The sequence below is a fragment of the Nicotiana tomentosiformis genome, chromosome 1, assembly GCF_000390325.3.
Source record: "Nicotiana tomentosiformis chromosome 1, ASM39032v3, whole genome shotgun sequence".
NCBI lineage: Eukaryota > Viridiplantae > Streptophyta > Magnoliopsida > Solanales > Solanaceae > Nicotiana > Nicotiana tomentosiformis.
The window spans coordinates 41405245-41419532 of NC_090812.1; the positions used below are offsets into that span (position 1 = coordinate 41405245).

The following is a 14288-nucleotide window of genomic DNA, read 5'->3' on the forward strand; positions in this document are numbered from 1 at the left end:
CTGAATTTTCACAACAACGCACAGTATTAGTCTCAACTGGCTATAGCAACTCGTGCCTATGCACATATAAATTTTCTCAATAGTGTTGAAGTAATTCAAAACTTTCTTTGGGGTGATACATTATTCCCCGCTTAGGATCATTCGCCCTCAAACACATAACATAATTTATCTCTTCCTTTGCAAATCTCAATCCCCCAAATTTTACTAACTTTCAAATTTTTCAGAAATTTCGACAGAGTCTCCCCTGTAATTGGGCCTATCCACCTGCTAGAGTAACACCCAAACAACTCCTAACAACATATTCACAACCCAACAAAATACCACAGGGTATATATCAATAACAATTAATCTCAGCATTGCCTGATCATAATGATATCAAGACATGAAGCACATCATATGTATGCTCATCACCGTATCTCTGGCCTTAAAAGCTGTTCATAATTAATTCTAACATCATCAATTAATCTCATATTAACCATCACCTCATTTCGAATTTTCACAATACTGACAACATAACGTGAGGCATGAAGACCTCATGATTACTTACTCGAATTAATGAGTCACATTTAACGCCACCTGGGCACTCACCTCATAGGCTAAAATTCAATATTTACAGCACAAAAATGGATGAATATGAACAGAAAATATACAAGCATTATCAAATAAGCCTAACAGGCATGACTCACTATTAATATTATTGCACAAATTAAATTTCACAAGGGAGAATTTTAAACTCATAAATATTTCACCACAAGGACCTCGTCCTTATATAACTTCCATCGCGGCTTGCAGCCCGATTTAAATATTTCACAACATGTAAAAATGCGAGGATCTCGTCCTCAAATCCGAATCACCAGTATTTTGCACATTGTGCACACTGAAATTTCAACTTTCTTTTCTTTCTTCTTTTCAATATATTTCATAAACAATCTTCACAACATATAATGAACCCTCATACCGGTAGAGCGCATAATTCATAAAAATTAGAATCAATTATTCCGAAACACATTAAACTCACTGTATTGAATAATAATTTTTTTTTTGTTTTTATTTTTGGACTTATAGCCCTCAATGATGCACAAAAATAAAGTGACAGATACATGCTCACATCTTTAAATCTCCCAACAGGGATACACATATAAGTGGGTCATAAATTTACGAAGCTCACTCATAAGTGGAGCATAATAGGAGGATTCACCTCAATATTCAGAACCGAATCAAATTAAGAAAAATATCCTTCTATAATAAAAATCAGGATCATACCTGTAATGACACCATCTGGTGTATTGGCCTCAGCCAAATCATAGGGATTAAATCAACGGGTCGGGCCTCCACCTCTTAGGCGCCCACTACCCGCCTGTCCTCCACCTCTAGCTGATTGTGCATGTGGAGTATCAACTGGAATAAAGCTTGTAGCTGGAGTGTTCTGATGAAATCCACCCCTCCCAAGTCTGGGACAATCTCTCATGATATGCCTAGTATTACCACACTCATAACAACCCCTCTGAGGCCGCAGCTGCTCGTACTGAGTCTGTGCCGGATAACTGAAATAACCACTGTAAGAATCTCGTGTCGGTGGTGCACTGTAAACTGGAGCACTCCGAGTATTCTGATGTGCGGACTGAGCTGACCGACTGCTCGAACCTCCGTTATAATAGCTTCTAGCTGAAGAGTAAAATCCACTGAACCCTCCAGATTTTCGAGACCTTTTGGCCTCCTTAGACCCCCTTTTCCTTGCCTAAAACACCTTCAATCTTCCTTGCAATCTCCACTACTTGCTGAAATTAAGCATCAGTTTGCAATTCTCGAGCCATGCATATTTTGATATCATAATCGAGCCCCTCAATGAATCTACGGACCCGTTCTCTGATTGTAGGAACCAAGATAGGTGCATGACGGGCTAAATCACTGAACCTGATAGCATATTCTGACACTGTCATAGTGCCCTGACGCAACCATTCAAACTCTATGCGCCACACATCTATGAGAGTCTGGGTAACAAACTCTTTCAAGAACATTTTCGAAAATTGAGCCCAAATTGGTGGTGTGGCATCGGCTGGCCTACCTTCTTCATAGATGTGCCACTACCGGTATGCTGCGCCTCACAGTTGAAATATAGTAAAGTAAACTCCGCTCACTTCCACAATACCCATGGTGCGGAGAATACGGTGATAATTTTTCGAAAATCTTTGGGCATCCTCTGTAGCTGTGCCACTGAAAGTTGGTGGATCATATTTCTTAAACCTTTCAAATCTCTTTTGTTCTTCTTCTGATGCCTCGGGCCTGACCTCAGGCCGAACCGGAATAACAGGTTATACCGGTACTACACCCGAAACCTGACCAACGTGAATCTGCTGCTCTAGAGTTGTGATAGGAGTCTGAGCTACTCCCCCAATCTTTGGAATATTTGGTGCAACAGAGATCAATTCCGCCTGAATTAATGTACCAAGCATACTTAGAAACTGTGCTAAAGTCCCCTGAAGTCCTGGGGTAACAACAGGTGCTTCTGGTACCTGTCCCCCAACTGGAGCTACTAGTGGCTCCCCAACTATTGTTCTGACAGGTGCTCTAGTCGCAGCACATGCCCTCCCTCGACCTCTACCTCGGCCTCTATCTCGGCCCCAGCTTCTTGCAGCCCTAGCAGTATGTGCGGATGCTTGCTCAGCTAACCCAGCCCTCCCAATTTGATTTTGAGTTATGAACTCAAACCCCCATTTTTTGGGACTTTTAATTCTTCCTAGATACATCTTCTTCGCATTTGCGACCATTCCTTTGCGTTCGCGAAGGCCAAAATTCAGCTGCCTCCAATCCTTCTTCGCGTTCGCGTGACAAGCGTCGCGTTCGCGAAGGCCAACTGCTTCTACCCCATCATTTCATTTTCGCGTTCGCGAAGTCTTTGTCGCGTTCGCGATGACCAGCTGACCAACTCCTTCGCGTTCGCGTTCCAAGCTTCGCGTTCGCGAAGGCCAAACGACCCCAGGCCCCTATCTTCATTTTCTTCTTCGCGTTCGCGTTTTTTGGGCCGCATTCGCGAAGGCTTGCCCTGCTCCTTCTTCGCGTTCGCGTTCACAGCTTGCGTTCGTGAAGGACAAATCATCAGCCCCTCAAACTCCTCTTCGCGAATGCGGGACTCCCTTCGCGTTCGCGAAGAAGGAAACCGGACTTCAGCAATAGTAGTCCAAACAACTCCAATTTGGTTCGAAACCACTCCGAAACACACCTGAGCCCCTCGGGACCCCGTCCAATCATGCTAACAGTCCAATAACATAACACAGACTCGCTCGAGATTTCAAATCACATCAAATTACGTCGAAAATACAAATCGCACCACAAATCGAACTTATGAACTTCAAAAACTTCCAACTTCTAAAACTCTTGCCGAAACCTATCAAACCAACCCGGAATGACGTCAAATTTTGCAGGCAAGTCCCAAATAATATAACGGAGTTGTTCCAACTCTCGGACTCGCATTCTGACCCCGATATCAAAAAGTCAACCCCTTGATCAAACTTTTCAAAATTTTGAGTTTTGCCATTTCAAGCTTAATTCTACTATGGACCTCCAAATAATTTTTCGGACATGCTTCTAAGTCCAAAATCATCATACGGAGCTAACAGAACCAACGGAACTCCATTCCGGAGTCGTCTTCATACAGTTCCGACTACGGTCAAAATCCTAAGACTTAAGCTCCCTTTTTAGCAATTAAGTATCCCAAATCACTCCGAATCATCCGTAATTCAAACTCGACCACACACGTGGGTCATAGTACATATTGCGAGGTTGCTCGAAACCTTAAGTCACTGAACGGGGCATAAATTCTTAAAATGACAAGTTGGGTCGTTACAACCTCTACCACCTCTTCTAGCACGGCCTCTACCACTGCCTCTACCACCACCTCTACCACCATTTCTACCACCACCTCTACCCCTCTTATTACCTCTAACTCCACTTCCACCACCCATTTGTGAACTTCTAAAGAATGAATCAATTCGCCCTCTATATCTATTAAACCTTGGACGTCCACGAGAAGCTACGTATCTAGGATCTCTTATATTTCTTCCTTCACCCTCAACCCCACCCCCACCCCACCCCCACCCTCACCCATACCACCATTTGTATCTTCCAAATCCTAATTTGGAACTATCATATCACCATCTCAATTCAAAAGGTCATGTTCTAATCTGTTCAAATCATACTTAATATATTGCCTCATCACTTCAGTGTCCAATGCAATATCACAAACCCATTCAAAATGCTTTAATAGTTCCCTGTACAATATATATTCAGAAGTCATACGTGGGTAACCTTCTAGAAAGAAACGTTTCAAGTGCAGACGAACAATATCTTTTCTCCACCTTTTCAATATATACCTCATTAATATTTTTAATCCTCTTATGAGACAACACCTTAAGTATATGGCAGCATAGAATACCTCTTGTTTCAAACTATTTGTAGTTGCAACTTAGATATTCGCCAATAGGTGTATATTCAACCGTGAATACAAATGGATCTCTAGTGTTAAAACTCCTGAGCGAAGAATCTGTTATAATGTATTTCTTCACTCCAGGGTTTGCTTGATGATCTTCAGGGGTGCTGATTTCACAATGGAACAGTTTCCTTAACTGTACTTGAAAAAATTCAAACACTTCATGAGTATAACATGCTTGAAGTTTTTACTCGCATGCGAATTCAGACAAACATTTTGGTTCAAAGCACCTTGATCTATATTCAGCTTTCAATTCTTTCTCGTACTTAGCTCTTATAGTTAACTCATATTGTTGAATAAATAGCTTCAAAGTGCTTTGGCGGGTGATAAATCCATCAAAGAAAGCATGCATTCCCTCACTTCTTTGTGTGGACAACATCCCGGCCCAAAAGTGGTCATTTAGGTATACATGAACCCATTTTTTCTTCTCCAAATAAAGCTTATAAAATCAATCCCTTCCATCTAAATTATATTTTGCAATATAATCAGTCCATCTTCTCTCAAACTCAGCAACGCTAATGCTATCAAGGACTAAAACCTTAAATTCTGCCTTTGCAATCTTACCATCAAGAACTCCGCTTAACTTCGTAGGTAACTTTGCGAATATGTGCCATATGCAATATCTATGTACCGTATTTGGCATCGACGCATTGATGGCAGCCTTAATACTATCACATTGGTCAGTCATGATAGCTAATGGACGAACATTATTTAGAGCCCCAAGCCATGTAGAGAGCACTATTTTGTAACTTGTTATATCCTCACTAGACATAAGAGCACATCCCAAAAGTATGGACTGCCTATGCTGATTGACACCAACAAATAAAGCAAATGGCATATTGTATCGATTCACAAGGTATGTAGTATCAAGGCATATTACATCATAGAACTCCTTTAATGAAAGCTCTCTTAACATAAGTGTATGGTATAACAAGGTATACCATATAAATGAAAAAATAATATTATGTATACATACTAGACTTTTGATCTTCCCATCCGTATAAATTGTATTTAAAAAAAACGTAATAGTATAGGTATACATATACGAAGGCATTTGATCTTCCCATGCATGAGAGAATGATGATTTATGGGATCATTGTTTTGGGATAATCAATAGTTATTAACTAATTTTGGAGGGAAAAAATGGCTATTAAGCCAAATATAAAATAAGGGCTTCAATGGTATTTCACCAGTGTGGCCATCGTTGGGCCATGGTGAGTTTGGCCAAATAGCAGCATTCTAAAGCATAAACCACCTTGGGTATCTTGAATATCTAAGTAGGGGGAACGCCATTAATAAGAATTGAGCAGTAAACAATAGAGTGAGATCGAATTTAAGTATCTAACTGACCGTGATGTTTTTACATAAATGAATTACTAACAATAAGACAGAGAGCCTAGCTAGCTAAAGGAAGGAGAGTGTATGTAGGCGCGGCGCGCTAGTGAGTACTTGTCGATGGAATGGCAGCATTAATCTCACCTTCCCACAATTAATATATACGAGGTGCTATCATTTACTCATCAAGATCTGATAGTAATATATACTTCCTTGTACTTTTGTTTATTTTTCTACTCTAACATGGAGTACACTTTATTTTAGGTACTATTTCGTTTTGGCCAAGGCCAACCTGTGATTTTTAAGATTTAAGCAAGAAGAAATCATCTAGTATAATTTTTGTTTATATTTAAATTTAAATCCTAGTTTATTGACCATTAGATTACAGTAGAAACACAATTTTAGCTTTCTTTCATTTCTTTTCTTTTTGTTCTTCCCGTGAAGGTGAGAAATAGGTGAATTTGCGAGGAATTACTATAGCAGCACCAGTATTGGAAGATGAGGGATTAAGCTGCAATCACCAGGATTAATTCCTAAGCGGTGAATAATATAAATACAAAGTAGGAAAAGAGATGATTCTTAATTATCGACTTACTAGCTAGTAATGCCTATCGTTTGCGAAGCGAATCTACCCTTCATATAGCAGTACTCATAAGCAGCCTGTTTTACTCAAAGTTTCTTTTTTGTCTTCTATAAGCACTCCCACCCAAAATCTTAAACGCACAAGCCAATAACCCAGCTATTTTTGTTTATAAATGTATTTTAATATCCTTGTCGTTGGATTTCTGCTAAAGCTAGGTATAAGAGACGTTAATTTGATTTGTGACTTGTTCTATTACTAATTCAATCCCAGAGCGATAAATTTGCCAAAACAGAACATGTGGAATATTATTATTATTATTAGAAAGAAGGGGCAGAATGTCCAATTTTTTTTAAAAAAAAAAACAAAATTGGGGCTTAATTTTGTCAATGAATTAGTTTTTAGTACTAATATATAGTTTTAACTTTGGCAGGGTGGCTCTAACCCAGATATATACTTCACAAAATAGGGTCACATGAGGGCACGTGGGATGTCTTTATGGGGGGACCTGTTTTTACTCTCCGTTGACTACCCTTTTGGTTATAGATTTTGTCAAAATAAACTTGAATTTTATTTGGCAAACACATATTTGGCCATAGATTTTGCTTACATTTTGGCCAAATCTTGGGTCAAAATATCACTATTATATTTTTTTTAAATTGTCCCAAATTTTTATATTTTATAAAAGAGCCCACAATTTATTATTTTGTAACGATGTTGCTTCGTCTTCTAGGTCATCTGATAGTGTATCATGTAGTTCATTATAAAAATGATAATTTTGTATCAAATTTATTTATGTTCAGGACTATGGTTTGCGACAATATAATGAATGTTATTGATAATGATATTATTGGGTATTTGTGATAGTTTTTAGAACTTGTGGGTATAAGTCGTGTTTCATGTTTTTTCAAACCAAACTTCACCCAAAACAGATTTTTCAAAATAAATTTAAGAATCTACGGTGAAACGCTAGTTAAACCGTCCTCTTTAATTTGGGGCTCTTCTTGATTTAGAACTATTATTACTATCCTCATAAATTGAATGCTTTCTGAACTTGTACATCTAGATCTAGTTATGTTTAAATGCACATAATTACAATGGGGTCTTTTCACCAATCTGTCACTGCAATTTTTCCTTCCGTTCTCTCATTGCTTCGCTAATATTTACTTACAACAATGTCTATGGCAATCAATACTTCATGCACGTGGTGAGCTCTTTTGAGCCCTTTATGACTATCAAACTTTAATTATAAGCTACAGGGGCGAGGTAAATTAATATAGTATATGGGTTCGATAGAACTTGGTAGTTTTATGGCTACGCTATGTATATGTAGAGTGTTAGTTGCCTTACAGATCCGGCTAAACCTAATAGCTCTGGTTCAAATCTAGTATTTGTCTTGAAAAATTTATTGAATATATATAATTTATTCAATAACTTAAAATGATTAGAATTTCAAAATCACAAACTTAAAAATCTTGACCGCCTCTGTATATGTGTTAAGAAAATTTACTAAATTTATACATAAATTAATATTTAAAATTATTATTCTAAAATTTAAAAATCATAAAATACAAATTCTAACTCCGCTGTCATAAGCTAGATACGTGACTTAAGAAGTTTTCTTTTTTTCTCTTACACCAATCATTCTCCTGTCTCCAAAAGCAAGAGGAAAAATAAATACATGAAGGTATTATTACACAATCCATGTCAAGACCTCATCAAAGTATTTTTGTTTTTCCATGACTCATCAAAAGTATTTGTAGTGATGATATCCAAAAATCGAGGGCCTTGTTCTGGACTTCATTATTGTCTAAAATACGTGTCTGAACAAGACTCCCCAACAACACTAGTAGAGCATGAGATCCATTTTTCCAATACACTTACGTTAGAAACGTTTTATACTCACTCCGTTCACTTTTACTTGTCTACTATGAACTTTGCACACCCCTTAAGAAATAATAAATAAAATATATAATTTACCATGATACACATATTAATTGATGCATATTTTTAATGGATTTGAGAAAATGATTTGAAATGAGTAATTAATATTGTAAGTATATCAAGAAAAAAAAAATATTTTCTCTTGATATGTTAAAAATGATAAATAAAAGTAAATATTTATTATTGGAATACTGGAGAAGTAAAAGTGAAGGGAGGAATCACTGTTCAAATATCAAAGTGGCTTGTATGTAATCGGTAATCCCTCCCATAATCGTGCATAGGCAGTTATCTGTTTCTTGGACTTTTAACCCAAAATATATTAGTCCTGAGATCAATTAAGCAAATGTTAATTCTTTCATGAAATTCATGTCATGCTGGAAGATTAGAGGTTGGAATCTAATGCAGTGTAGAAGCTACTCGATTGAGACACATATGACATTGAAATCGATTGCGGCTTCTTAGACCATTAACGCACGCCTCGATTAATCCATCGAAGACTTATGCTTTGTACTACTACTACATATATTAGGTCATTCTATTCAACAAAACTTAGACAAACGAAAAATTATTACTTTACAATTTAAGTGTTTACTGAAATTTAGGAGGCATTTGGCCATAAGTTTTGAAAGTTTTTTTTTTATAATAAATAAATAAATAAAAATAAATATATATATATATATATATGTGTGTGTGTGTGTTTATAGAATTAATTTAGTTTTGGAAAGATTTTGAAAACCAAAACTCCAAATCCCAAATATAACTTAAGACCTCTTTTTGAGTCAAATCATGATCATTTGGGATTTTTTAGCCGAAAAAAGAAAAAAATAAATTTTTTAGCATGTTAAAACTTACTCCAAAATTTATGTCCAAACACATTTTTAATTTCAAATAAAACTTCACCTAAATCAATTTTTTCAAAAAATATTTGATAATCTATGTCACACGTCCTTAGACTCTATTCTCCAACAATTCGTTCTAACCTCATTTATTGATAAGTCACACCCTTATATGGCGTCATATCTCACCCATCACTTCTAGCAACACGTTCGCATTTCATGCATGCTTGCGTCCATAACGTCACAAATAAGTCGTGCGCTTTTTTTTTGAAGGTCTAGAAAAGAATGAGAGGACACTTGGAAAGAAGTCCCTTTGAAGCTACTCTAAGCACTATATATATATATCGTCAATGAATCTAAAAAATGAAATGATAAAAGTAGAAAATTGGAGGGGTTGGGGGAGTAGGTATGATTATCACGTAATCGCCAACTAAATTACCAAGAATAGTGGGCTTGTCAACCAAATCCTTGTTTTAAGAAATCGTTATTTTTGCGTCAGCTTTATCCAATATATGATCTTTCTCTTTGGGTTCTTCTACTTTCGGCGGTAGAGATTAAGAGCGTAAACAGACAATTTACTTTTCTTTGATAGCTTTGGAACTACGTGAACACTTTAAGAAATTAACTCCTTTTCCATTTGTTCATTGAAGTCACATAATGATGCCATTTGTATAAAGCTCGAAGAAGACTTGTTTTACGAGCTGATGGACTAATGAAGTACGTTGTCCACAAATCCTGAAATCAAATGAAAAGAATATGCTTAGTGTGCTTGTAAACCCCCTCTCTAATTTTCCAAAAATTATTGGAAGAAATCTTTTGTCAACGTTTAATGTTATTTCAGTATGCTAATGTTGAGATAGAGGTGTTACATGAAGTTGGCTTAGAATTAGATAGTTAAGGGTAGATTAATCTCTTTATCCTAAGTCGGTTAGGAGGTTGTTAGAGAAGTTAGTTAGCTGGTTAATCACTACAAGAAAATCACGTATTGCATGGAAATTTTCCTGGGGAATATATAGAAAAATTCGCTGGAATTTAAGTTTCCTGTGGATTTTCCTTTCGAAAAAAATCCGATGAAAAAACCTTCGTGGGTAACTATTACCTGCGAATTTTATAAATCCACAGGTAACGTATCTGGGGATTTGTTATCCGTGAGTAAATTATCTGGGATTTTAAATTTGCATGTAAATTACTTCCGGATTTTTTCGTAAGAAATTCTAATAATTCACATGAAATTTTTGTAAAAATTTATGAAAGTTAGGAGTTTTCTTTAAGAAATTTTTGTCATTTTAACTATATTTACCTACACAATCGACAAATATATAATAGATAAGGTCAATACTTAAGGATATGTTTTACATATCAAGTTTTTGTAGCTTTCAGAAAATATAATTTCAAAATTAACAAATTATATATTTTTTTAAATTTCAAATAATATTTTTTAAGTATTTAAAGTAATTCAAACTTAAATATGTATCCATAAAATCCCCAAGTAAACTCTCAAATGTTAGATATCCAATTAAATAATAAAATTTCTATCTAAATCCCGAGAACAAAAATGATGTTGTGTCAACAAGGATGTTGTGTTCAGGGAAGACATATTTCCTTTTAAACATTTAAGTCCAAGCATGTTCCTGTCTTTGCTCAACAGTTAGAACCAGCCTATATCTATGCACCTGCCACAGAAACTATAGCTCATATGGATCATACTTCTCACAATGATTATTCTGTCACTAAAGGAGAGATCAATACATTTGCAAAAGATATGCACAACACTGATGCTAGTGAAGAGGTTCAAGGAGTAATTTAACAGGAAGAAGGACCATGAGAAACACAACAGACAATCTCACCACATACAGTGCAGATCCAACACCAAGTTCCTGAAGTGGTTCACCCTATTGGTGCAGTACATCCTACTGATGCACCTATCACAACTAGTGAAATCGGGAGATCCTCCAAAGATAAATGTCCACCTATATAGATGAAGGATTTTGTGTCTCTAAATGTTCATGCCTCTGTACCCTATGCCATAGAAAAAATTATGTGTCATATAGTGGGCTATCACAAAAGTAACAGACATACTTGGTTGCTTTCTGATAGTAGGCAATATTTATACAATTTAGACACTATTTACACTCTAATTTAGCCGCACTTTATTGTTATTTGAATGCTAAAAGATAACAAAATGCTCTAATTAAGAATTTGATGCTTTGTAGGAGCTACTCCGGGCTAGGAGGGAGCTAACGAGTGTTTTGGAGTCAACATAGTGTGTGAAAGGCCAATCAAAGGTTAGCTTGGTCGAAAAGGAGCGAGAAAAGCAAGCGGGACGACCCCTCCAGGTGCGCGGCCGCAAAGTGGGCCGCGAATTGGCCCGCAAACTCAAGGCAGTGAGGCAGTGGAAATCCGCGGTCGCATCTGCGGCCGCGGACGGGCGGATAAAAGCCAAACACGCAGGGTTAATTATGTAATTTCTTAGGCAACTAACCTAAACCTATATGAAGCCTAAACTTGCCCAGAAGTCAGATATAGCTGGTTTTAGAAGATTTTAGAGGCAAGAACAAGGGAGAGAAGACGGATAATTTCCTAAGAGTTTTCATTTTCTTCTTCATACTTCTATTTGTTGATTATGAATTATTTTAGTAATTTATTTTCCATTAGTATGAGTAGCTAAATCTATTATCTAGAGTTGATGGAACCAATTGTTGGATGAAGTCGTGACTCTATTTTGTTATAATTGAGTCGTGTTTGTTCTATGATTGTTTAACTACGTATTATATTGTGGTTAATTAAAATGGCCCTTGATTAATTATGTCTAGTTACCTTGTGTTGCTTGAGCAAGAATACTTGGTTAGATTGTTATTGAACAACACCACTTTTGGGTAAGTTAAGAGATTAATTACTTGAATTTAAAAGTGGGGTTAGAAATAACGAAACTATGGTGGGATAATTCTGAGTTGCATAAATTGTTAACTAGAGTAGTTCGAGAGAATGCTTCTAGTAAATTATCGTAATTGATCGAGAGATAATTACGGTAGCCCGGAACTCATAATCCTCATAGAGCACTACAACGAGATTATAGCTAAAGAGTTAAGAATTAATCTGGCAATTGGGGAAATCAATAGCCCTATATCCTTTTACCCTTGAATTCAATTTTAGTCTTGATTATTACTAATTTTATTGTCATTTTTCCTTAGCTAAATAAATTTAACTGATTATTCATAAAACCCTTGCATCCGGAAGTTGTCTGAGCTTATCATTAGCATTATTTAAAGTTGTAGTAAATAGGTTAGTTCCCTGTGGGATTCGACTCCGGACTTGAACCGGGTTATATTTGCAGCGACCGCTTAATCCTTTTTACAAGGCATAGTTGGGCGTGATCAAATTTTGGCGTCGTTGCCGGGGAACTAACGATGTTATTTATTACAACTTAGAAGAATTACTAGGATTCTTAGTTTAGATCAATTTCTTACGGTGTTTAAATTTTTCCATTGAAATTCTCACGTTTGAATTCTCCTGTGACTTATGTGTATGCCTAGAAGCTATTCGAGGACTGGTAAACTTTTTGAAGGACTCCGAGACCCCGAGAAAGCATTCAGGGCATTAGATCGAGCCAATAAGAAGAACAAACAGTTACCACAAAAAAAAAACACTCGAAATTGAAATGGACAACGTGGACGATGTTGACGGAAACAATCGGAATAATCGGGTTGACCCAAACAATGGAGTGGTGGCACCTATTGTGTCAGAAGCTGCTCTTTATGATTGGGCACAACAAACTGTTGATAACTTGGCCACCGCCATTATTGTACCTCAGATACAAGCGGAGACATTCCAGATCACCAACAACATGCTGCATCTGTTGTAAAATAAGGAACTATTCTCCGGGTCATATATTGAATACCCACAACAACATCTGAAAAATTTTCTATCAATATGTGTGACCCAAAGACAGCCGAATGTGACTCCTGAAGCCATCAAGCTATTACTGTTTCCATTCTCTATGACTGGAGAGGCTCAAACTTGGCTGAATTCGCTCCCAATAAACTCCATTGCCACTTGGGAAGAATTAGTCAAACAATTCTTAAACAAGTTTTATCCTCCCAACAAGACTGCAAGGCAGATTGATGAGATATTGCAGTTCAGGCAGAAACCAACTGAGACCTTGCAAGAAACCTGGGAGAGGTTCAAGGGTATGTTAGTGAAGTGTCCACGCCATGGCATTCCAGATCAGATGCTGGGACAGAGATTCTATATGGGTTTAGTAGACAGTTTGAAGGCCAATGTAGATGCTTCAGCTGGGGGTGCATTTTTGAGCAAGACATTCACAGAGTGCAAGATTCTTCTTGACAAGATGGCTCAAAATTCAGGCTGGATGGCTAGAGGTACGACACTTACACCAATAGTGCATTCTGTTGATCTTGACCCAAACAATTCTCATGCAGAGAACATAGCCACTCTCATGACTCAGATGAGCATACTGACAAAGAAAATTGATGAGATGGGTACAAAGCAAGTGCACATTGTTGATACAACAAATAGAGGATTGTGCACTCTTTGCATATACCAGCCATATGTATGCTCGTGGAGTGGAGAGAATGACAACCAGGACTTCCGAGAAGACATGAATTATGTTTCTAATTTTGGAGGTCAGAGGCAAGGTGGGAAACAATAGGGACCAGCACCAAACCAGCAGTACAGACCCAACCTGCCACAACACAACCCCAATTCTGGAGGCGCACGACCACAAGGTCAAGTTGTGCCTTATCAAAGGCAGCAGGGCTATAATCAGCATCACCAGCAACATTTGGCCTACCAACCACCTCATCAACAACAGGACAACAACATGGTATAAATCAGGGGTATGATGCAACAACTCATTAGAACAAATGGTAAGATGCAAGAAAAGTTAGCAGCACATGATTCAGCAATCAAAGGCATTGAAACTCAACTGGGACAACTGTCTATGGCCTTAAACAATCGCCCCAAGGAACATAGCCTGCAGATACAAATATTAACCCAAAGGAGCAAAACCCAAATCAGCTAATGGCAGTGAGCCTTAAGAATGGAAGAGATTTAGACAGAGAGCAAGCAGTTGTTCAATCTAGGAGAG

At 37.2% G+C, this 14288-nt stretch overlaps 1 protein-coding gene and 1 non-coding gene across 2 annotated transcripts; both read right to left on the bottom strand.

The window, feature by feature from the left end:
• Positions 1 to 4934: 4934 nt before the first annotated feature.
• On the bottom strand, positions 4935 to 5402 carry LOC138906151 (protein FAR1-RELATED SEQUENCE 4-like). The gene has a single exon (XM_070194676.1). It carries the CDS (start codon positions 5400 to 5402, stop codon positions 4935 to 4937), a length of 468 nt encoding a protein of 155 aa, XP_070050777.1.
• Positions 5403 to 13292: 7890 nt separating this feature from the next.
• On the bottom strand, positions 13293 to 13399 carry LOC117279404 (small nucleolar RNA R71). Its single transcript, XR_004509828.1, has one exon. It is a non-coding gene; the product is annotated as a small nucleolar RNA R71 (small nucleolar RNA).
• Between the last annotated feature and the right edge of the window lie 889 nt (positions 13400 to 14288).

Coding starts and splice junctions, on each gene's coding strand:
- LOC138906151 (XM_070194676.1), bottom strand. CDS start 5,402: ATGTTAAGAGAGCTTTCATTAAAGGAGTTCTATGATGTAATATGCCTT.